The following is a 23,423-nucleotide window of genomic DNA, read 5'->3' as shown; positions in this document are numbered from 1 at the left end:
TACATTACTATTCTTTATTTTTGTTACTGATGATATATGTGAACTTGAAAATGTTTGTGTGTTATGAAGATCTTATTTTGATGTTTATGCTGGTTGTTGACAGGATTTGAATGCAGGGCTGGCCATTGCTGAGGTGGACCTGACGGCTGCATGTGTGAAACCGGTTGAGAGGAAAGGATTTGAGATCACTACACCTTTCAAGTCCTTCTGGTAACTACTAAATTATTATATACTGTATTATACAGTCAGAGAGTAAGACAAATCTCTTATCAAAATAAAATATTAGCATAAATTGACCAGTAGATGTTGTTTTAAAGAGATTCAAGAAGACCTTCAAAGAGAGTTAAGCCTCTACCTCTTCCTTAATATCATGTTATGCTTAAAAAATAAATAAAAATCAAAGATTCACTCAAGGTTAGATTTGGAGGATTAAGTGTTCTTAGTGTAAATATACATTTATTTACACAAAGGCCTTCAGATTTTGAGTTCAGAGATCCTCTAAATTTCACATAGTTTGTTATTACATAATCATTTTCATATTTAATATGCTTTCATAATTTGCAGAATAGTTATTTATAAAAATTACACTGCAATTGCATAGTTGCATGTGCTGTATCATATTGTATGTAGGCTTGTTTCAATATCAATTGAATGTCCATCTTGTTTATATATTAATATTTATCCATTAGCATAGCAATGTACAAGTCTGATGATGTTGAAATCAACTGCGAGCATTAGTTTGATGAGGAGTGCTATTTTTGAATGAGCGTTAATGGAGTTGCCTATATAGACATGAAATAGCAAGGCAACTCACATTTTGAAGCACAGTTATATTGTGCCAACTTTTTAAGTGTGGGATTGACCTATCCTGCCATTTAAAAACTTTTGTTGATCTGCTCTTCACAACTGGGTTGTGTTGAAGTGCGAATATGGCTGGATCAAACGAGATTTCAGAGAAACTTGGATAAAGAGTTGTTGCATCACATAAGTCTGGGAAGAATTCTGAAAGGATGATTTGGGTCCCCATAGTCCAGAATCAGGCAGTTTACTTTTGGACGAAACCATTTCTACATTACCTTGGAGTGGGCATCCTAAAAAGATGAAGAGTCCTCAAACAAGATAGAAATAATATGAAAAGTGTTGCTTGTAGAAAACAAAATGCTGCATTCCTTCCAAAATCTCATGCTAAAGTTGAGCTCTGCTGGAAGCTGTATAATATTATAAAGTCCTCAGTATTAGGCTTGGGGATTAGAAATCCCCAGTGAATTCTAATACAGCCGATGATCAAAAAACATGGCCATCGTCTAAAACAGTCAGGATTCAAGTGTCGTTGAAAAAGGGGAGGGGTTCTAATGCATCTATAGCAAACCACACTGATCCAATCAATTCTCGATGAAGATAATCAAGTCCCACCAAACATTTTTTTACTCGGATATACATTACAATGGGTAAGAAAAGACCATTGCAATTTTCATTTCTTGCTGACTTTATTGTTTAGATATTTTTGATGTGACGGCAGCCATATTGCGCCCAAACGCTAACCACGCACCAGCCGATTGGTGGAGAGGAGAGGAGATGAAGCCAATCAGTATTTGGGGACGATTAGGAGGCCATGATGGACAGAGGTCAATGGGAAAATTTGTCCAGGATGCCGGGGTTACACCCCTACTCTTTTTAAGTTTTTTACCGCAGAGAGTCAGGACCTTGGTTTAACGTTTTATCCGAAGGACAGAAATACAATAATATAAAATATAATAGAATAGAATGTATTCATAGTTTTTAAAAAGTATTCATAATTTTTGTTTTCACAAATGTATCAGGCATTGTACCTGAATTGTTTTAGCTGAACCCACAGTAAGTAAACAGAAACTTTTCTAAATACTATTATAGTTCTGTTACATAACTCCTCCCAAAATCTAATTTGTAACATTTCTCCAGGAGAGGTGAAACTTTTGCTTTTTGTAATTCATAAGAGCGTTCTTACTTCTTAGTATAAGTGATCGCATCAACCAAAATAAAATATGGATTGAACAGTGGAAGTTTGCAGAAAGATTAGTGTCAAACCCAACATTTTTCTGCCTGTGTGCTTGCATAGGTGGGCAGTGTGAGATGTATTAAAGGCAGAGGAAACTTTGTCGATTACTCCTCTTTGAGCTTTTTTAGTATCATTTTTTTTCAGTGTTTGTTGCCTGCTGTGTTATTTTCTAACAGCCACTCTCTCATTATGACTGTCCTGCTGCTCTGATACTATCCATCTGAAGCACACTCATTATTGATCTGTTTTTTGTTCCTCTCTTGTTCTTTTTTTGTCTTTATAAACCATCAGCTCTGTTATAACAGCTGTACAGTACTGGCATTGCTCACCTGTGACCCCACACAAGCTGATCTTTCCAACACAGCAGCCATTTGCGGAGGCCTAATCGATGAGATGTTTTTGTGTTTGTTTTTTAATGATCCTTTTATGGCTGATGCAGTTCCCTGGCAAAAAAAGGAAAAAGAAAAAGACAACAATAACGGCAACAAACAATGAAAAGCGATCGCTCTCTTTCTTTGGCTGGTGCGCACTGTTAAAGATTTTTCCTCTTTATCTTTTATCTTTGTTTTTGTGGACAGGGCAGGATATTGATCTGTTTGTAGTTGCGTTCTAAACGTTGAGCGATGTGAGGCTGGCTGACTATTTAGTATTAGTTGTCGGCCAAATAATTGGAATTTTTCTCAGAAATGACATATCAAGGTCTCTGTGCTCATTTAAAATAATGGCTGCAGAGGGGGTCATAATGGAAATGGAAAGCAGATTCAGAGCTATTACTGGTTTTTACAATTAGGCTCATCACTGCCAATCATAATGCAATAATGAACATTTAAAAAGTGCTGTTCGTATTGTTATTTGTCTGCTGCTTGACCTGCGTCCAGTGAGACTCAAATTGTTGGATTTTAGGTTAGGATGCAATTTAGCAAGTATTTATATTTATCATAGTATTTTGTTTACACACTCACACAGACTCCCCATATTTGAGTCCCATCTTAAATCATGTACTGTGATACTGAATGTGTAATCTCTAATCAACCTGATATATGTAAGCATTTTGTGTCATTTGTGTCAGTTTCACACTGGAGTCGGAACGTGAGCGAGAGGAATGGATGGAGGCAGTTCAGGAATCCATCGTTGAAACGTTGTGCAATTACGAGGTGCTGGAGAAGGTTTGGTTCAACAAGTCCAACAGGAAGTGTGCTGACTGTCAGGCCCCTGAGCCGGAATGGGCCTCCATCAACCTGTGTGTGGTCATCTGCAAGAATTGTGCTGGTGAGATGCAATTATGAACTCAAAGAAAAAAATCAAGAACCAACCAAACACACATGTTTGTTTGTTTGTTTGTTTGTTTTTGTGACATATGGGGACATTCCATAGGCGTAATGGTTTTTATACTGTACAAACTGTATTTTCTATCCCCCTACACTGCCCCTGCCCCTAAACCTACCCAATCATAGGAAACATTCTGCATTTTTACTTTCTAATTCTGTATGATTTATAAGCATTTTGAAAAAATGGGACATGGCCATTGTCCTCATATTTCACCCTCTCCTTGTAATACCTATGTCATACCCATGTCATTATACACATTGTGTCCTCATATGTCACAAAAACATACACACACACAGTAGTGTTTCCATGTTTTATGGGGACATTCCATAGCCGTAATGGATTTTGTACTGTACAAACAGTATTTTCTATCCCCTTGCACTGCCCCTGCCCTTAAACCTACTCATCACAGGAAATATTCTGCATTTTTACTTTCTAAAAAAACTAAATCCTGTATGATTTATAAGATGTTTTCCTCATGGGGACCAAAAAATGTCTCCACAAGGACTTGCAGTTGTGGATACAGAGTACCTAAAGCTGTATTTTTATTGTTTTTTTTTTTTAATTTAAAAAAAATATTGGGTAGAGAAAGCAAATTTTTTTTGATGAAAATATGAAATTTAATGAATTTAATGACAAAAATATGATTAAAAATTATTTTAAATATGAATTCAATTATCCTCTCACTGTTAATGTTACTGCTTGATCATATTATATCTTTAATTTAATAGCACAGTGAATATTTAGAGCTGCTCCAGCAGGGCTCAAACAGTCAAGAGCAGCGAGTGATTTTCTCTGTCTTTTGTTGTTAGATTATCATTGAGGACATATCCAACACACATACACACACATATTTTCTTCTGTTTACATTCACTTAAGACATAACTGACAATGTTTCACAAGGATACATTTTGACCGAATTTTGTGTGAATTAGCACAATAAGACATGAAGGAGAACTTGATTTAATGCTGTGAGGCAGCTTTCTGGGCACGCGCTTCAGATGTTTGCGCAAAGAAAACTTCTTGAAAACATCGTGTGATTACTGTACCACCTTCCTGCAATAATGTAGGAACCACTTATTATACATAAATCATGTAACAGGTCATGTTTTTACTTGCACTTATGTTTTAGTTTGAATTCAAATTAAGCATATGTGCTGAGGGATCAGCATTTAAGAGCATGCTCTCTCTGTCTTTGCTCTGATACAAGTTAACATTAGTAACATGCTCCTCTTTTTACTTTCTTAGCTATTTACTTTTCTTAGCTACTTAGCTATTGCCATATCCAGCCCCATCGATCAGGCAAAACATTATGACATTGTGAACATTATGAAGTGAATAAGACTGATTATCTCTTCATCACCTGTTAGTGGGTGGGATATATTAGTCAGCAAGTAAACATTTTTGTCCTCAGAGTTGATATTCTAAAAGCGGAAAAAATGGGCACCAAAAATGGAGGCGCCAACAGGCACGTGAGCATCAGAACTAGACCACAGAGCAATGGAAGAAGGTGGACAGGTCTGATGAATAATTTTTTATTTTACATTACGTGGATGGCCGGGTGTGTGTGTTTCGCTTACTCTGGGAACACATGGCACCAGGATGCATTATGGGAAGAAGGCAAGCTGGTGGAGGCAGTGTGATACTTTGGGCGATGTTCTGCTGAGAAACCTTGGGTCCTGCCATCCATGTGGATGTTACTTTGACATGTACCAACTACCTAAGTGTTGTTGCAGACCATGTACACCCTTTCATGGAAATTAATAAGTCAGATCCATAGAAGCCGCACCTCGCAACTTAGAGAGCTTTAAGGATCTGCTGCTAACATCTTGGTGCCAGGTACCATAACACACCTTCACAACTTCAGGGGTCTAGTGTAGTCCATGCCTTGACAAAGGGGGGCAAAGGGGGGACCAACACAATATTAGGAAAGTGGTCATACTGCTATGCCTGATTGTTGTGTATATACATTATATATATATATATATATATATATATGTATGTACATACTTTATATATAACTGCTTCTTTCATTGAATATATTTAATCTCGATCTTACTCCATATATTCCTCTGTTCCTCAGCTCCTTTTCCTGATATAATTGCTTAAATTATTCTGACCATCCTCCGACACTATAAATTAACTCATTATTTCAGATATGCAGCCATTTAATGTTGCATTAGGTCACGATAGGAGGAAATGCTGGCTGAACATGTGCAAATGGCTGCTAAATAAGCCATCGAGTGGGGAGACACTTTCCCTAAATGTGCACCACAGCCTTCATGGAATCTATGGCACAGACACTTTAATTAGCTGCGCTTCTGCCGCCGACAATTAGGTGCAATACTGGGAATATAACGAACGGCTAACAATTAAATGAGAACAAATCGTCTTTGGTCGGAGACAGAGAGCATGTGAAAGAGAGAGACAGTTAAAGTGATTTCTCTTTCTCATGATCCATCTTCACATTTATAATACTTACCTAACGTTCCCTCCTGTTTTTTTCCCCCTCATTCACTTCACATATATTTCTTTTTTTACCCTGTCTCTCATCCTCTAACACACTCTGATATCAATCAACATATCTGGCTGTGTGACATATTCAGGTTTGTCTGTTTCTTTACACATGTAATTGCAATAAGCTTTTTCAATCGAACTCTGTGATTGGAGACATTCCTCAAGTGAGACTGCGGTTACCATAGAAACTCTCGGTATGCACGTTTTCCACTCTTTCTTTCTTTTAATAGTTTCAAATAAAGTATCAGAGAAATGTATCCACCTTTCTGATGGTTTTTATTCTCTTTTGATGCTTTAAATAAGATTTTGTCAAAGCAAACGTTTCATGTCTTGGAAGTTTTCTTAGATGCCGCTATAAAACTCTTAGCAAGACACACACACACACACACACACACTCGCGCACACACACACACACAATAACACGTACACAAAGCATCTTTAGTCCCGTTGGCTCTCAGGCGGCTCTAATGATCTTTGATGGCAAACTGGTACTCTAAAATGCTGCTAATTATGCCGGAAAATCACACACTCCATATTCAAATATGTGTTTCTCCCTGCCATGTTTAATTCATCTGTTTCTTGCATAAACAACAACTACAACATTGCCTGGAGTTCAGCGAAATAAATGCGCAGACCAACAAACACAATTAATTACTTATGATTCATTAGCAATTAATGGCTTTTTCGCGCCTTTCATTTGCAATTATAGCTGTGGCAGGCTGGAGAAAAGAGTGCCTGGAAAGGATACGATGAAATTTATAATGAGTGTGACTCTGTCTGTATTTGTATCATACGAGTCGTTGCTTTATGCCATTTAGTGTAAAGTCATACTTGGTTTTAAGGTTAAGCAGAACAATTTCAGTTAATAAGTTTTAGTATCTGTATATGTTAATTTTACATACTGTAATTAACCGTTTAATTAAACGGGCTATTAAATACACTTTCAGATCTTTATATTATGTTTCTAGAGATTAGCTTATTAATTTAGCAAAGGTTTTTTTTTTTTTTTTTTAACAAAAAAAGCTCAAATGTTTTTTAAAAATGATAATTTTCCATTCTCATTTTCACTCTCGGTCACAAACACTTAATTTCAAGGGACATTACCTTTTTCAGAAGTGTGGGTAAACCATGGCCGCTGCTGTGATTGGCAAACTTCATCACACTATATCCTCATGTTTGAGTCAGAATAAAATTATGCAATGCATACCCAAATCAAACTTAAGATATGTAGAAAGCTGAGTGTCTTTTTAGACTAAGCACAAATAGTCAGCCTTGTTAACTTTACACTAACTATGCCCACTGATGTCAGACAAAATTAAGGAAGATGCTAGACCAGGGGTGTCAAACTCAAATACACAGTGGACCAAAATAAAAAAATAAAAGGGCTGGAATAGTTCAGTGTTTATTGCAAAACATATTGAAATTAACTTATTGCACATATTAAACCTGAAACTAACAAAGCTTAAAGGGTTAGTTCCCCCAAAAATTAAATTGATGTCATTAATGACTCACCCTAATGTCGTTCCACCCCTGTAAGACCTCTGTTCATCATCGGAACACTGTTTAAGATATTTTATATTTTAGTCCCAGAGCATAATGCAGTCAATGCCCACTTCACTGTCCATGTCCAGAAAGCTAATAAAAACATCATAAAAGTAGTCCATATGTGACATCAATTGGTTGATTAGTCTCTTGAAGCATCGAAAATACATTTTGGTCACGTGTCAATGTCACGTGATTTCAGCAGTTTGGCAGTTTGCCGCGAACCGAACTGCTGAAATCACGTGACATTGGCGACCCGAATCATTCATTTTTGGGTGAACTAACCCTTTAAGTTATTGCCTATAAAAACAACATTAAACATTTAAATAAATGAAAAAAATCTATTGCATTAATTTCTTTTGGCTCTATCTGCAGTTTTTCCAGCCAAAGAGTTCTTCAGGGGCAGGGGCTCAAATTTTAAAAATAGGTGTATATATCTATAACTTCCAATATAACAATTAATAGTAGGTAGGCCTATGAAGTGTGAAAAGACATTATACATTTTTTGTGTGTGTAATAAATAAAAAATAAAAAAATTTAATTAAAAAAAAAAAAAAATGCCATATATATATATATATATATATATATATATATATATATATATATATATATATATATATATATATATATATATATATATATATATATATATATATATATATATATATACATAGAATACAGGGGTGCGGGTTATGAGCTATACTGGGACTAACTTCCTGGTGCCGTAGGCGCGAGGTGCGTTGGCTTCAGTTTTCAACAAGATTGCGACAGGCTTGTATGACGACAAACAAGCGATATGACAAAGTTTGACCCCTATGGCTCGCGAACCGCTGTTGTGTTTTAAGCAGACCGTTTGTTCACAATTATGAATATGGGATTACAGATATAATCTTACAAAAAAAAAAAAAAAAAAAAAAGATAAAGTAGGCATCTCAGACCGACAGATACGTAAAAAAATAAGCAGGTTTTGAGAGCTTTGTTACTGTTTAGTACACGTTGTCATATTATTCTAATTCTAATTACAATATTGGCCACAATATATTGGCCACTGTGTGATTTAAAAAACCAAAAAATATATTTTTATTTATCTTCATCAAAGAGAAGAGTTGTTCACACAGGCATGTGCTGCCAAACATACTCTGCTTCCCACCTGTCTTAAAACAAAAACAAAAAAAAACCTTCAAAGACCAATTTTCGTTTAGCCTTTGGGAGAGGGATATCTGATTTTTTTATTGTATTTTTTTTTTTTTTACCATAGGTGACTTGCTCATGTAAGTTTCAAATATTGTAACTGACCCCCCAGAGTTAAGGTGACCTTTATTTTAGAGGGCGTCATGTGTAACGGCGTGACCAAAAACAGCACTGTATGATAGATGGACGCGGGGCAAAGGCTTGCGCTTGTGGGTGCCCGATTGACGTGCCAATTCAGTTCATTTGGGGATTTGTAGTATTTAGTAAAAATGAAGAAAATATATCCGAGAAGTGAAAATAAAGTGTCTAACTTGTGTTTAATAATAAAAGTGTTTATCGGTTAGGATTGGGGGTTTACATGCTATTCATAGTTCTTCCACCAATTAGAAGTATATAGCATCTAACTGTAATTTACACTTATTGCAAAGAAAATACTTCTCTCTTTACACAGTGTAAATACTCCAATGCTGTTTTCACTTAGTGTAAATAGCATATCGCTAAGAAAATATACTATTTTCACCAGTATAAATAGCGGCTGCCTTTAGAAAAACTGGCTGAACATATTAAGGAAAAGTGTCTTTTGTAACATGAGACAAACAAACTAAAACATTTTGGTTTAATCACAGACTTTTTCCAATAGCCAGAATCAACAGCAGTATCTCTCTTGAGATTGATAAAAGGACATGCACAGCTTATTGAATTACATATGCATGTTAAGGGGCAAAATCATAGCATCACGAATGGGCTGATTTTGAATCAGGGCATTTCAGAAGGGTGGGGAAAAAAGCTTAGCTTTGAAGTATGTTTTTATTGTAGAGTAACCTCCTGTGTTTGAAAATATCAAGGAGATTTTGATTTTCCATTTCATGACCCCTTTAACATTGTCTGTTTTAGATGCGAATTGTTCAGATCAGTGTCTTGTTTCCAGGTCAGCATCGATTCCTTGGTCCTGGCATCTCGAAGGTCCGCAGTATGAAGCTAGACAGCAGCATATGGACCAACGAGCTCATTGAGGTACTGATCTTTAGTGGCAGATATTTCTAACTGTGAAATATGCTTTGCTCACTTTCTTTTTGTCTCTTTAGCTGTTTATAGAGGTTGGGAATAAAAATTCCAACAGCTTCTGGGCAGCTAATATTCCCCCTGAGGAGGAGCTTTGCAAGCAGCCGTCGACGGAGCAGCGCGCATCCTTTATTCGCAGGAAGTACAAAAAGAGGAAGTACAAGAAAGTTCTGGAAGATCTAAACACCCAGGAAGAACTCAACAAGGTTTGTGTGAGATTGTCTGTGCGCTAACGTTGGCCCTTTGACTTGGTGTTATTTTTTTCTACCTCATTAAAAGGCCCATTAGGCCTGGAGATGTTGGTGGTTGTGTGTGTGTGTGTGTGTGTGTGTGTGTGTGTGTGTGTGTGTGCGCGTGTGTGTATATCTGTTGCTGTTCAGGTTCACCTGGTAGCCCAGGTGTAAATTAGGGTTACCATGGTAACTGGCTCTCACCAATTTTCAGAACAGGTTGCCAGGGTTATGTTAACCATGCTAAGATTCTACTTTGAATCCTTTTGCTTAGCACAGACAATTACTGCACCTACAATGCAAGTACTTTAAAATTAGAGCCGGAAAACAAACATTTTTGACGAAAGGATGTTAAAGAAATTGAACAGATGATAATGGATGTGTTATGAGTTAACAGGATTTCCTGTGCATAATTCATCATAATGGTGTATTTGTGTGTGTGTTTATTGTTCCTACTGAGTTTGTCCGCATTACTCTTTCCTAAGCCAAAAGATGCGGTTTTTCCTCACCGTCAGCAGTAACACAGATCAAGCCTGCTTTTGTTTTCCGGAGAGGGGGGCAAAAGAGAGGAAACCAGAAGGGGAGAGAGGATTGGAACTGTGGATTAGGCATGTGAGATGAGAGCAGCACTGGGGAGTTTTCAGGGGTTCTTCTGAAAAAGTTATTTGAATGCGCTTGTGTTAGAAAGAGACAAAGAGAGTGAGAAGAAGATAAAGAATATAGTGAAGGAACATACAGAGGTGAGATTAGATTATAAATGGAAGGGTACGCCTGGGACAGACACAAACAAAATGTTCCAGAAAAATCCTCCCTGTACTCAAAAGTTTTTGTTTAAGCCCCGATGTGATATATGTCTTTAAGTTTTCATTTTAGTTCTTTTCTGATACTTTTGTTCAGCCTGAAGTTTCAAGCAGTAGTCATCCTGACAGGCAGTGGTTTTGAGTGAATGAGATATAGCAACAATTCAAAAGAAGTTCTTTGTGTGGGTTGGGTTTGGCTTACAATAAACACACACACGCATACACACGCATACACACACATGCGCAAACAACCTCAATCACCTACATTGTTGGGACCAGCCAAAGTGAAATGTCTTAATAAGCATACTAATTAATGTGGTAATGAATATGTTAAATGCACAAAGGTTTGTGGGAAGGTCAAATTTAGCTGATGGAAAATACAGAAAAGTTTGTCCGGTATGATAGAAAACAAATGGATGGTGGTTTGTGTGCACAAATGCAACAACTGTGATCTCTTATAGATATACATCTATATAGAAAGATCTAAAAATCTAGATTATAGTCCACAACACCAATTAGAATCAGTGACCTCCAGAGAAAGTCTCTTCAGCAAATGTGACCTAGAGAACATGTAAGGGACTAAGGGACACCCTTGGGGTTTATGTCATTGGAAGAACATTCTAAGGTCACCCAGATGCTGAATGAAAGAGAACTGGTGATATATGTTGTAATTTGTTAAGTCACTTTGAACAATGTAAAACAAATAAAAGTTATAAAATGAAATAAATAAATAAATCTGCTAACACATTACAATCAGGTCTCATTTGTTAACATGATTTAATGTATATTCTATCATGAACTAAGTAACAATGATGTATGCATTCATTACCATATTTATTCATCTTTGTTGATGTTAGTTACTAAAAAAATATTGTCAGTATTCACAGTGCATCAACTAATGTTAACAAATATAACATTTGATTTATATAATGTATTGGTGTTGAAATGAACATTAACTAATATTAATAAATGGTGTAGAAGTATTGGTGATTCTTAGATCATGTTAACAAAAGTAGCTGGCTGATGAAACCTTATTGTAAACTGTTAGCATTATTCTTATATTAATTCTGTAACATCAAGTAAATGAGTGATGCTGATCATGTGATTATTTGGACATACATCTGAGATCATTCTGGAGGACATGATCATTAGGTTTAACACAAACTTGTAAGGTTTATGCAGCTTGAGTGGTGCTGCCAAAAAGCAGAGACAAACCAAATACTAAGATATTCATATTATTTTCATTTAGATTGTTTTGCTAATAACTTACACTACCGATGGCAAAGCTTTATATTTATCATCATTACTCTAGTGTCGCATGATCCTTCAAAAATCATTCTAAAATGCTGATGTGCTGCTCGAGAAACATTTCTTATTATTTTCACTAATGAAAGCAGTTGTGCTGCTTAATTTGAGTGGAAATGAAACATTTTATTTCAGTGTTCTTTGATTAATAGAATGTTCACAGTAGTGTTGTAGTACTTGAGACAAGACTTGAGTCTTAAGACCATTTTTTTGAAGGTCTCGTTCTTGTCTTGGTCTCAACCACATTTGTACTCGATCTTGTCTTGGTTTTGTACTAAAGCTGGGTGCACACTGTGCGATTTTGCCAAGGATTTGGCTGTCTGAGACAAATTTAGCAAATCCTGAAAGATTCCTCTGATCCTTGGGTAAAATCTGACGTCTTTGGGCGTTAGTTTGACATGTTCACCGGCAGCCGATTAATGACGGCTGCGATCAAAGTTTACCTCAGACAAAATTCTGGCAGTGTCAAATATCTCCGTTTTTCAAGACAAACTATGACCAAAACGAGAGCTAGAGATTTCTTTGTAGCCACCATTTCAGTCCCGCGCGTAATGCAGCTCACTGTCACCGAACGCATCATTGATTGATGATATAAAACCCTTAAAAGGATTTTGCTTCAAGACCACAACTGCTGGAATGTTACTAAATTGCCAGATCATTAATGTGATTGGATGTAAAACGGCTTCAGATGAAATCAGTAACTTATTTCTAATTTGATTTATTTATTGTGTTGATTCAGAAATTAATTAGTGATTGTGTCAAAAGTGTCACTGAAAATGAATACAAATGCTCACAAAATTCAAGATAGTCGCAAAAAGTAAAATTAAGCAATATCAAAAGAGCAAGAGAGCTGTTTTCACAAATCTGAGCATGACTGCAAACATGATATTGCTTTAAAAAACATTATACATATTTTATGCATTTGTATTTTACCAATTCAGATGAATATTCTGTACCACCTCTGCAGTGCAAAGATGAATTTTGTTTTTTAATGGTTTCATTTGATTGGTTACAGCTCTATATAGTTTCGTATTCAAATTAAATTTATTATAAGTTATAAGTCATTTCTCAGGTGGTAATGTGGATCTATGTGAATTTAAGGAGTGCTGGTCCTGCCTTGGTCTTGTCTTTGTCTCAACCCCTCAAAGTCGTGGTCTTGTCTTGGTCTCAACACACATTGGTCTTGGTCTCGGATAAGGTGGTCTTGACTACTAGCTTGACAAGGCAGACCTACATCAAGATTATTGGTCAGGAAACTCACCATAGACAGGGCTCAATCTGAGAGGCGGGATAAACAGTTGTCTTTCAAACTCCCTCTGCACGCAATTGTATAGCGCTACAACCAACCAGAGCAACGAAGGTGCAGCGGAGCTAGTTGAAAGATTAAACTTTTGTCGTATCTGGTCGACAAAACTCAGAACACATCTTCCCCTTCTTAAGAATGACTTAAGTGCCGTTCTTTGTTCTTTTCTCAGAGAAAAGCTTAACTCCAAGTCTTCCAGAGTCGCGGTCTAAGCCGATTCGAAAGACCACCGTTCGCCAGCTTCTGTGTTTAATAGTAGCACGCAAGGCCAACTCGGCCATCATTATGTTTAGCCCCACCCACCGACTCTATACGTGATGTGATTGGCCCGACCAGAGTTTGGCTTTTACAGCTCAGAAGTGTATTGAGAGTTGCTAGACGACACTCGCGGCAGATTCGATTTGCTGCCGCTAGGGTGCGTCTAGATTTCTAGCCTACTTGACTACAACACTAGTTCACAACATTTATTTGAAATAGAATTACAATGTAAAATATAATTTAATTCATCCTAAATCATCAAGTAATTTCTTGGTAGAGCCATTTTCTAATAAAAATGTTTACGTTATAAAATAATTGTATCTAATTTTCTAAGATGTTTGGATTCCACTGTACTTGGTAGTTGTAGGTATCGACATTGGAGTTCATATGTGTATGTGTGTGGTTTACTGTCTCATTGTCCTTGTTCTCCAGCGGATCTAGCTTGTTTGAGGGGGATCGATAGCTTGGCTCGATCGGCTGTTTTAGAGGAAAGCAGTGTTCGACTGAATTACTCCTGCCAACTCTCTCTCTTTCTCTTTCTCTCTTGCTCTCTCAGAGAACAGACTATTGTATTTATTGACTCTTTCCCCCTCCATCTCTTTTTAATTGGACTGACTGTATTCTTTCTTTGGATGCCCCGTTTCCTGTCAGTGTCAATGTTATTCCATACCAGGTTTCCAAGGAAAGCTGCATGCAACAAATATTTGTTTCTCTTAGCCGCAAAGGAGTGGCACTTTTGACAATGTTGTTAGTTAATTCATCATTTACTGTCAGTTTCAGTGTAGTCTTTGTGTGCCTGAAAGTGCTGCGGTGCTGTTCCTATCACTGATGCTAAGTTGTGATTTGTTTCCCTCCCCTGTGTGTGTGTGTGTGTGTGTGTGTGCGTGTGAAGGCTCTGTGTGCTGCAGTGGTTCATTCAGATGTCCTGCAGACCATGGCTCTTGTTTTCAGTGGGGCGGATGTGATGTGTGCGACGGGTGACCCTGAGCACTCCACGCCATATCTACTGGCTCAGAAAGCAGGCCAGAGGCTGCTGATGGAGTTCCTCTACCACAACAAGCTCTCAGGTGTGTGAAATAAAATGTGTTCCTCCAGACATACACTACTGTCTGAAAGTTTGGGGCTGTAAGATTTAAAAATAAATAAATAAGTGGTTTTATTTATCAAGGACGCTTTGAATTAACCAAAAATAACAGTAAAACATTTATAATATAAAATCAAATAAAAATAAAGTCAACATTGATAATAAGAAATGTTGAGCATATTTTGAATGTGACACTGAAGACTGCAGTAATAATGCTGAAAATTAAGCTTTGTGTTCACAGAAATTAAAGGTGCACTATGTAGTATTTTTGCAGTAAAATAATGTTTATATATTTTGTTCAGTTGAGTTCTTACAATATCCCAAATGTTTCCAACTATTTGTAAATTGTGAGTAAACTGCTATTTTAACCAAGGAGCTGGGACATCTGAGGGAGTCGCCTGTCAATTATGTCATATCTGCGTTACCCTCTGTTTTTATTCTGTAGAAACGCTTTACTCTTAGCAGTGTGCAACAAGTGTCACAGCAGCCGCTGAGCGAACACACAGCGTAACATCATAACATCATTTTAAACACACTTAAATGTATCTAATATGATAAACAGAGCTGTGTTACCTCATACTCATGACTGGAAGTGTCCCATCATAATAAATGTCCCGTTGCTCGTGAGCCGTGTGTTGCGCTTCAATCACTCCAGCGGCCTTGCTCAGCTCCAGCACTCGGCATTGGTGAGCATCAGATACTTCTTTCAAAAACATTAAAATGTCTTACCAACCCCAATATTTTGAAATGGCAGGGCACTGAATAATAAAACACAAATTAGTAAACTTTTTTTTTTACCTAAATACAAAGTATGGATGTTATCTCGCAAAGTAAACTACGTTTTTTCACGAAGACATTTTAATGAAAAAGAGGCTGTACAGCAGTGAATGTTATCAAATATGCATGAGAGAACTGATGTGTGTAATGCTGAGTTTTAGCTCCGATTTTCAATCGCCGACAGGTTTTTTTTAAAATCGCAGACAAATTCAAGTTCACGTAAGTGACAATCACCCAGTGTGAATTATCAAAGACACGAACTGAGAGAATCGCTGATGAGTCGCCGACGCCTGTGAGATGTTTGTCATGCTAAATATCTAGACCTGTCTGCAATTCTAAATCCGGCTGTGTGAAATGTGTTCTGACTAAAAAAATGAAATTTGCTGCAAATCAGCGCACAGACATTTTGAACAGACAGTGCAAATTTCTTGCGGTCTATCATTTTTTAATTACTATTTCAGTCTCTCGCTTTATTTACCTGTCACTTTTTGTGTGTCACGCGCGTTTGGTTGTGAAGTTTAGTTTGCGGGCCAGACTTCCTATTTTAAAGTCATTCAGTGTGAAACACCCTGTCGCCAATCCATCGTGCAATGTGCACACAGCAGCAACTAAATGCTACCCCAGATAGTCGTGCAGTGTGAAAAGAACGGTGATCGAATAGAAAACGATTGTGCTGCTAAATATTTTTGTGGAAACTTGATATGTTTTCTTCTTCTCAGGATTCCTTAATTAATAGAATGTTTAAAAGAACTGCATTTATTTTTGTAACATTATAAATGTCCTTATTTGTTACTGTCAATTGAAATGAATTAAAAGCTTACTGATCCCAAACTTTTGAACAGTAGTGTAGATCATAAATAGCACTGTAGATTAAAGCAAAAGTTGTATTGGTTTCCTACTTTGCATTTAAATATACACTTTCTGTGTTGACTAATGAATTCTAACAGATGCTCACACAGGCTATTGGAGGGCTTTCACACACACACACACACACACACACACACACACACACACACACACACACACACACACACACACACACACACACACACACACACACACACACACACACACACATGTTTGTTTTTGTGACATATGGGGACATTCTATAGGCGTAATGGTGTTTTTATACTGTACAAACCGTATTTTCTATCCCCTTGAACTGCCCCTGCCCCTAAACCTACCCATCACAGGAAACATTCTGCATTATGTAAAGCGCTTTGGGTGTCTAGAAAAAGCGCTATATAAATGTAATGAATTATTATTATTATTATTTTTACTTTCTAAAAAAACTAAATCCTGTATGATTTATAAACATTTTGAAAAGTGGGGACTGTGCCAATGTCCTCATATTTCACCATCTCCGTAATACCTGTGTCATACCCATGTCATTACACACATTATGTCCTCATATGTCACAAAACACACACACACACACACACACACACACACACACACACACACACACACACACACACACACACACACACACACACACACACACACACACACACACACACACATCCCTACCTCAAGATGACATTGCCCCTGAAAGTGTCTATAATTAGCTGTAAATTGTGTGTGTGTGTGTGTGTGTCATTACATTGCTCATTTGGGGCCTTTGCAGGAAGTGTGCCAACGATCCTAATTAAGCAATCCTCCAATCAGCACAGCCACAAATGTTTTACAGTGTTCTGCCAATGTTTTGTTAAGCTTACTAACATCGTAACAACAGCAGGAAAACATTTGTGTAACCTCTAAATCTGTGCGGAGATGTGGCCTCATTAACTTAATGGCTTGTAAATGTGATTCTCAGTCGGATAATTCAATCATCATCTTACACACATGCACACACATTCAACTTGCAACAAGTTCCATTGTCTCTCTCAGACTGCTACAGTCCAATGGAAAAATACACATTCACATACATTTGAATACATTACTTATGCAGGTTTTGAATTTGCATGTTTGGACCTTTTTCCACCCTATCTCATTATCACTTTTAATTCTTCTCATTCGAACAGAGAAGTATCAGTAGCTAGGGGGAAGCGATAGATGGATAGAAAGATCCCTCAATTAAAAGGCTTTTCAATTAAAGTTATTTGAACTTTTTCCATGTTGGCGACTGGAAGTGCGTGATAAAATCTGGTTGGTACTGCCGGCCTTCCTGAAGAAAATTGAACCTGAGCATAGTGGCTAATTGAATCAGAACATGATAAGGTAGAAGGCAGAAACAGGAGGGGGGGGAAAGCAAATAGGGAGAGCAGATGAAGAGGTAGAGTGGGAAAAGGGGAGCAGAGTCAAATCTTCCAACCTTGAGCCTCAGTGTTTGGATGGAACTTTTACAAGGCTTATAAACAAATAACCTTGGAAAATAAGAAATATATTAAAATGGATTAAATGTAGTTGTTAAAAGCTGTTTGCCACCTTGGTTGAAGACTGACAGGTTATAATGACGCTTCTGAGGTAAATAGTTTTAAAAACTTTGAATTTCACTTGAAAGAAGCAGGAATAGTGAGCTGGGTTTGCATATAATGCGACTGATCTCCATATAAACAGCATTTCTCGTCCTCACCACATTATAGGATTATTCCTAATCAGCTGTTCTTCTTTTTTCTTTTTAATCTCTGTTTTTTCCCCCTCCTTTCTCTCTCTGTATAGATTTTCCTAAGCTGGAAGCAGTATTTGACAGCAGTTTTCTGGCTGATGTTCCTTCTTTTATGGATGGATTTCTGTACTGCTCTATGAATGCCGGCAAGGCCACTCTGGATAGGAAAGGAAGACCCGGTGAGTCCGTCCGTCCTTGCATTCATCCTTCCAAATGCCCACCTCCTCATTTATTCATTCATCCAAATAATTACATATGAATATTCATCTGCACTTCCTGTTTATCCTCACCCATGGCTGGAAATCATTGCACCATATTTGTGCAATAGTATTATCCCCCTACACTCGAGTACACCATCCTTCTTATGCTAAATCCCCCCCAAAGATGTTATTCTTTCAAGTATGTTTCCGTATCGTTTCTCTGGCACCCATTGTGCTCACTTTGTTCTCCTCCAAACATCTGGAGAGGGCCGCTGGTGGTTAGACAGAAGTTCTCTCTAGGGACGGGGCCAGTAAAGGGCCCTACATTAAGCTGGACTCTTGGTGGAGTAACACAAGCATCTGGAGCACATGTTTCACTGTAGGAGCTTGTTGCTGTTTTTCTTCTCCTTTATTTTTCGGCTCTTCTCTATCTTGTATCCCGAGGGACATCTGTTTCAAGCTGTGATAGCCCGCTTTGGTCTTCTGCCTGTTTTCCCCGATACCACTGTGTGTGTGTGTGCATGTGTGTTTATGAGCACTGGAAATAAGCAAGCTGTGTTTTAGAATTAGACTCTGATAGTTGAAAATGGTTTAATGCAGTTCTAAGTATCTTTAAAGTAAATGTGATGACTGTTTGAAAGTTTAAAGAACGTCTGTTATGATAAAAAAACAAAAAACAGATGCCTCATTACTCTTTGCACAAAAGAAACTTTAGCAAAGTGGGTGAGAATCTGAAAACTTCCTGAACTGCCAGTAGAACAGTGACAAAACAAAACATTTTTTCCCCATATATGAACCACAGTAGTGTAAGATGTATATATAAAATGCATCCCCTTGTTTAAAATCTTAAAGGTCCTATTCTTTGTGTGTTTTCGAAGCTTTGATTTTGTTTACAGTGTGCAATATAATATGAGTTCATGTCACACAATTTACTTATCTGTACAGCGCGGTTTCCTCTGTCCTAAAAACGGCCTGATGATTTCCTTGTTCTATGAAGTCCCCCCTTCAGAAACACGTAACGAGTTCTGATTGGGCCAGCGCTTCCCGTGTTGTGATTGGACAGCAGCTTAGTGCACTTTACCCGGAAAGGTCCCGCCTCTTACCATAACGGGGAGATGCAAGTGCTGAATGTGCGCTCTTCTCCACGTGGGAGAGCAACAAGACCACGCCCCCTTTTTTGCGTGTTCTTGTGGGCGGAGGGTTAGTCAACAAACGGTTCTAGTGACGTCATACATCCCTGCACTTCCTGCTGTAGTCCAAACCGGCCGTTCGCTGTAGGCTTTGAAAGGGAACTTCTGTTAAATAAAATATCTCGCTTGGCATTGAACTTTGACCTTTATAATTTTACAGGTATTATTTATGCTCTAACAGCAACATTACACTTGGAATTACACTACATGTTAAAGGTCCCGTTCTTTGGAATCGCAAAGAACGGGACCTTTAACATGATTTATCTCTCATCCACCTGTGATTGATAGTTTTTTTTATTACTTGGCCTGCCTGATTGGTGGATATAAGCGTAAACCACACACACACGCACACACTCGCACTCTTCAAAGGTCAAGTCGAGTGTGAGCAACGCAGATCAAGAAATGAATGTTACATGTACACATAATGAATACGATTTGTAACAATGCAATATACTGTCACAGAATGTTTTTACTCACATAAGAGTTTTGCACCATTCCTATCAGAGCCAATATAGAAGGCACAGCAGTGTGTTTCAATCTCAATATGTCTGCAAATCCAGTGTTGCCTGTGTCTTGTTTACAAGCAGTTATCTTCCTACATTCGGCGTGTTCATTGCATTGCGACGTGATCAGTTTAGCTCCGCAAGTCGGTGGGCGGGGCTACAGAAGCAGCGTACGTAGTATTTGAGCCTCGTTTTCTGGGCCTGGTGTCTATAAAAGCTTTTCTTTTACTAACAAGGAAGTTTTCAGCTTTGAAACTTACAGGATATTCTTATATTACCATGACCTTTTATATTTTAAATGCTCAAGGGAAAGTTGATTTCTCAGTTCATCACCCCTTTAATGAAATGCACTTTTTCTTGACACACTCGAGGACATTTCTTTGATGGCGTCAGTTTGACACTCCACTCCCCTTCAACCGTCAGTCTACTACGAGCAATAGATGGAGAGGTGTGCTAAAATTAAACCTCACCCTCTATTAAATTTTTCGTTTCACTTCGAAATACTGTTGCAACTTCCGGTTCACGCTGACTATTTTGAATGCACTAAATTGCAACTTCATCATTACAAATATATTATATAGATGTGTGTAATATTACTTTTTCAAAGTGATTAATCCTACATTTTCTCCTGGGTTGTGAAAAAGCTAAAATCCTATTGCATTTAAGGAGGGGCATATCAGACACAAGAATATCATTGTGATGTGAGACTGGCCAGTAATCAACCATCTAGTAGCAACCACTTTAGCAGTGACTTTTGCACTGGCAAGCATTATTCTTCAGACTCCTCAGAAGAAAAACATCTCACTTATCTTCACAAAAATATAAAAGTATTTTAATTCTGGTCTGCTTAGAAACGGTAGGGTACATACATATAGTCAAAAAAAAAATTTAAATTAGTTTTTGTGTCTGATTTCGAGGATCATTGGTTTGCTAATTTCTTTAAGAAAGCAACATCAGTAAACACAAGAGGTTGGAGTGCCTTTTATTGTTTACTGGTTTTGCTTTCTTAAGACAGCATTGTATAAAATAGTCTTACATGCCTCTATAAAAGAATAGTAATTTCACAGCCGAAAATACCTTATTTCATTTGTTCTGTAAAAAAAAAAACAAAGAAAAAAAAAAAGTGATGTCGTAATAGCAGTCTCTACTGAAATATTCAAAGCTACTACTTAAGCAATGCATTTTAACTTGTTTAATCAACAGGAAAATATTGCTTGTGCCACTCCAAAAAAAAAAAGAGTTTTTTTTCTTCTAAAGCCATTTCACTGAGGTTGGCTTCAAACCTTTCACGCTAATGGTCTAAAAAGTTCTATATAAAACCTGATGTCAATAATTTATGGTTTTGTCCTGGAGATTTTAATAAAAGCATGGTCTGCTAGATTTTATGCTGTCCGGTTGTTACACTGACTTCACTTTTAAGTTGTAGCAAGGTTTTTTGTGTGCACCTTTTTTATAACAGGAGCAGGCACTACACACTACTAACAAAACCACACTTACTTAAAAGGGACATTAACTTTTTAAATAGCTAACTATGCAATGATTTGTATTTATAATTTAATCTGAGCCATATTTGCAACACTGAGATACTGTGACGCTATAGAAAAAATCTAGTTGAGTAGTAGTGTCTCTACTTTAAGTTTCCTAAAACTGAATATAACACGAGCTAAAGATGTGAATATCAAAAGCTCTGATTTGTGATAAAATGTCAGTGTTTTAAATATAATATAATCATATAAATCAAACAACAAAAGAAAGTCTCTTAACTGCTCTCGACTTATCCACTTTTATAACTTTAACCTGAGTAAATATATATTTCATTTACACAATGAAGACTATGCAGTGTTTTTATACATATGATACATTTTTGCACTGCATATAGCTCATGTAGTGTTTTTGTCCTAATTACTTTTAAAATCATCACTAACTGTTTACTTGTCTTCAGTGAGCGTGAGTTTCATTTATTAATGCTATTTTTGTGATATTGACATTGGTGACAAGTGAAATTGTGAAACTTAAATGTATCACAAATGTTGATATCATAAAATCTTTATTTAAAGCAAAATAACTATATCATGATAAATAGCCTATCATTATCGTTTATTGTGTTATACGATTTTGGTAATACCACCCACCCCTATTAAAGTAAGCATCTGTTAATGAAATGTTATGATAAACGTTTGATGTTTCTGTAATATGTCAAGCTTGGAACTGTTAATTAGCCTGGCGTGGCCAACTTTTAAATTGATTTAAAGTTGTTGGTGTTATTTTCACTACTGACATTACTATTTTACCAACGAATGCAGCTTTACTATCATAACCACAACATAATAATAAAAAAAGCTTTTTTTGTGTACTTTTTCACACAATATATTCTGGTTTGAAATAAACATCAAGCTGTCAAATGCAGGTAAATGCATTACCTATCTGATCCAGGTGGGATATGAATGTTTTTTCCCTAGGCCAAACACATACAGCTGAAAAGACAGCAGATTCTCCCTGAAGTCGGAGGGAGAGCACTAATCTATTATGCCGCATCAAGGCAGCCTCTTTGAGGATATCGACAGGCAAATGCGTCAGTCCATAGCTGAAATAAGAAATGATGGGCCTCGCTGAGGGGTAAGTTCAGCTTTGTGGCTATATCCCGTACCTTTAGCTGGAAGGCGGCGCTAGTTATGGGCAGCGCTGTCATTTCTTTTTTCAGCTACGTACTGACTCACTTGCTTTTCAGTTTTCCTTCGACTCTTAGCATTTTTAGGTCTGTCTTTTTGGTCTTGCCATCTTCTGAGATTACATAGTTGTTGGATGACACTGTGCTGTGTTTATCAGTCCTGGATGGAAGACTAGTTTTACTCATATTTGGCGTTACTTATTGTTGCGGATGTGTTATTGGCATAGCCTGACAAGCCAGACCCACAGTTAGGTCTGGAAACTCACCATTAACAGGGCTCAATCTGAGAGGCGGGATAAACGGTTGTCTTTCAAACTCTCTCTGCATGCAATTATATAGCACTTCAAACAACCAGAGCAACGAAGGTGAAGCGGAGCTAGTTGATAGATTAAACTTTTGTTGTATCCGGTCGGCAAAAATCCGAACACATCTTCCTTCTTTAAGAATGATTTCAATGCTGTTCTTTTTTCAAAGAAAAGCTTAACTCCAAGTTTTCCACAGAGTTGCGGCCAAAGCTGATTCGAAAGACCGCCTTTCGTCAGCTATTTTGTTTACAAGTAGCATGCAACTCTGACGTCGTTATGTTGAGCCCGCCCACCGACTCTACACGATGTGTTTGGCCTGACCAGAGTTTGGTTTTTCCATCTCAGAAGTCTATTGAGAATTCCTAGACCATACTCGCGGCAGATTCAATTTGCTCCCCCTAGGGTGCGTCTAGATTTCTAGGCTATTATTGGCATGTAAAAATGTAGACCCTGAATACAAGATGACTTTTCAGAACAAAATTCTTTCACTTGTAGTGATTTGTGGCACCACAATTGTAA

At 37.3% G+C, this 23,423-nt stretch overlaps 1 protein-coding gene across 1 annotated transcript in view; it reads left to right on the top strand.

Moving 5' to 3' along the window:
* The window catches only part of arap2 (ArfGAP with RhoGAP domain, ankyrin repeat and PH domain 2), a 156,262-nt gene that overhangs the window by 78,409 nt on the left and 54,430 nt on the right, over window positions 1-23,423 (top strand). The window contains exons 10-15 of the mRNA XM_067437348.1: window positions 104-210; window positions 3,105-3,304; window positions 9,540-9,625; window positions 9,697-9,879; window positions 14,462-14,636; window positions 18,092-18,217. Coding sequence (XP_067293449.1) covers window positions 104-210; window positions 3,105-3,304; window positions 9,540-9,625; window positions 9,697-9,879; window positions 14,462-14,636; window positions 18,092-18,217 — 877 coding nt within the window. The remainder of the gene's footprint in view (window positions 1-103; window positions 211-3,104; window positions 3,305-9,539; window positions 9,626-9,696; window positions 9,880-14,461; window positions 14,637-18,091; window positions 18,218-23,423) is intronic.

Source organism: Pseudorasbora parva, chromosome 1, assembly GCF_024679245.1.
Source record: "Pseudorasbora parva isolate DD20220531a chromosome 1, ASM2467924v1, whole genome shotgun sequence".
Taxonomy (NCBI): Eukaryota; Metazoa; Chordata; class Actinopteri; order Cypriniformes; family Gobionidae; genus Pseudorasbora; species Pseudorasbora parva.
Note: the sequence above shows the minus strand (reverse complement) of the source record. Positions and strands in the feature narration are given on the sequence as shown.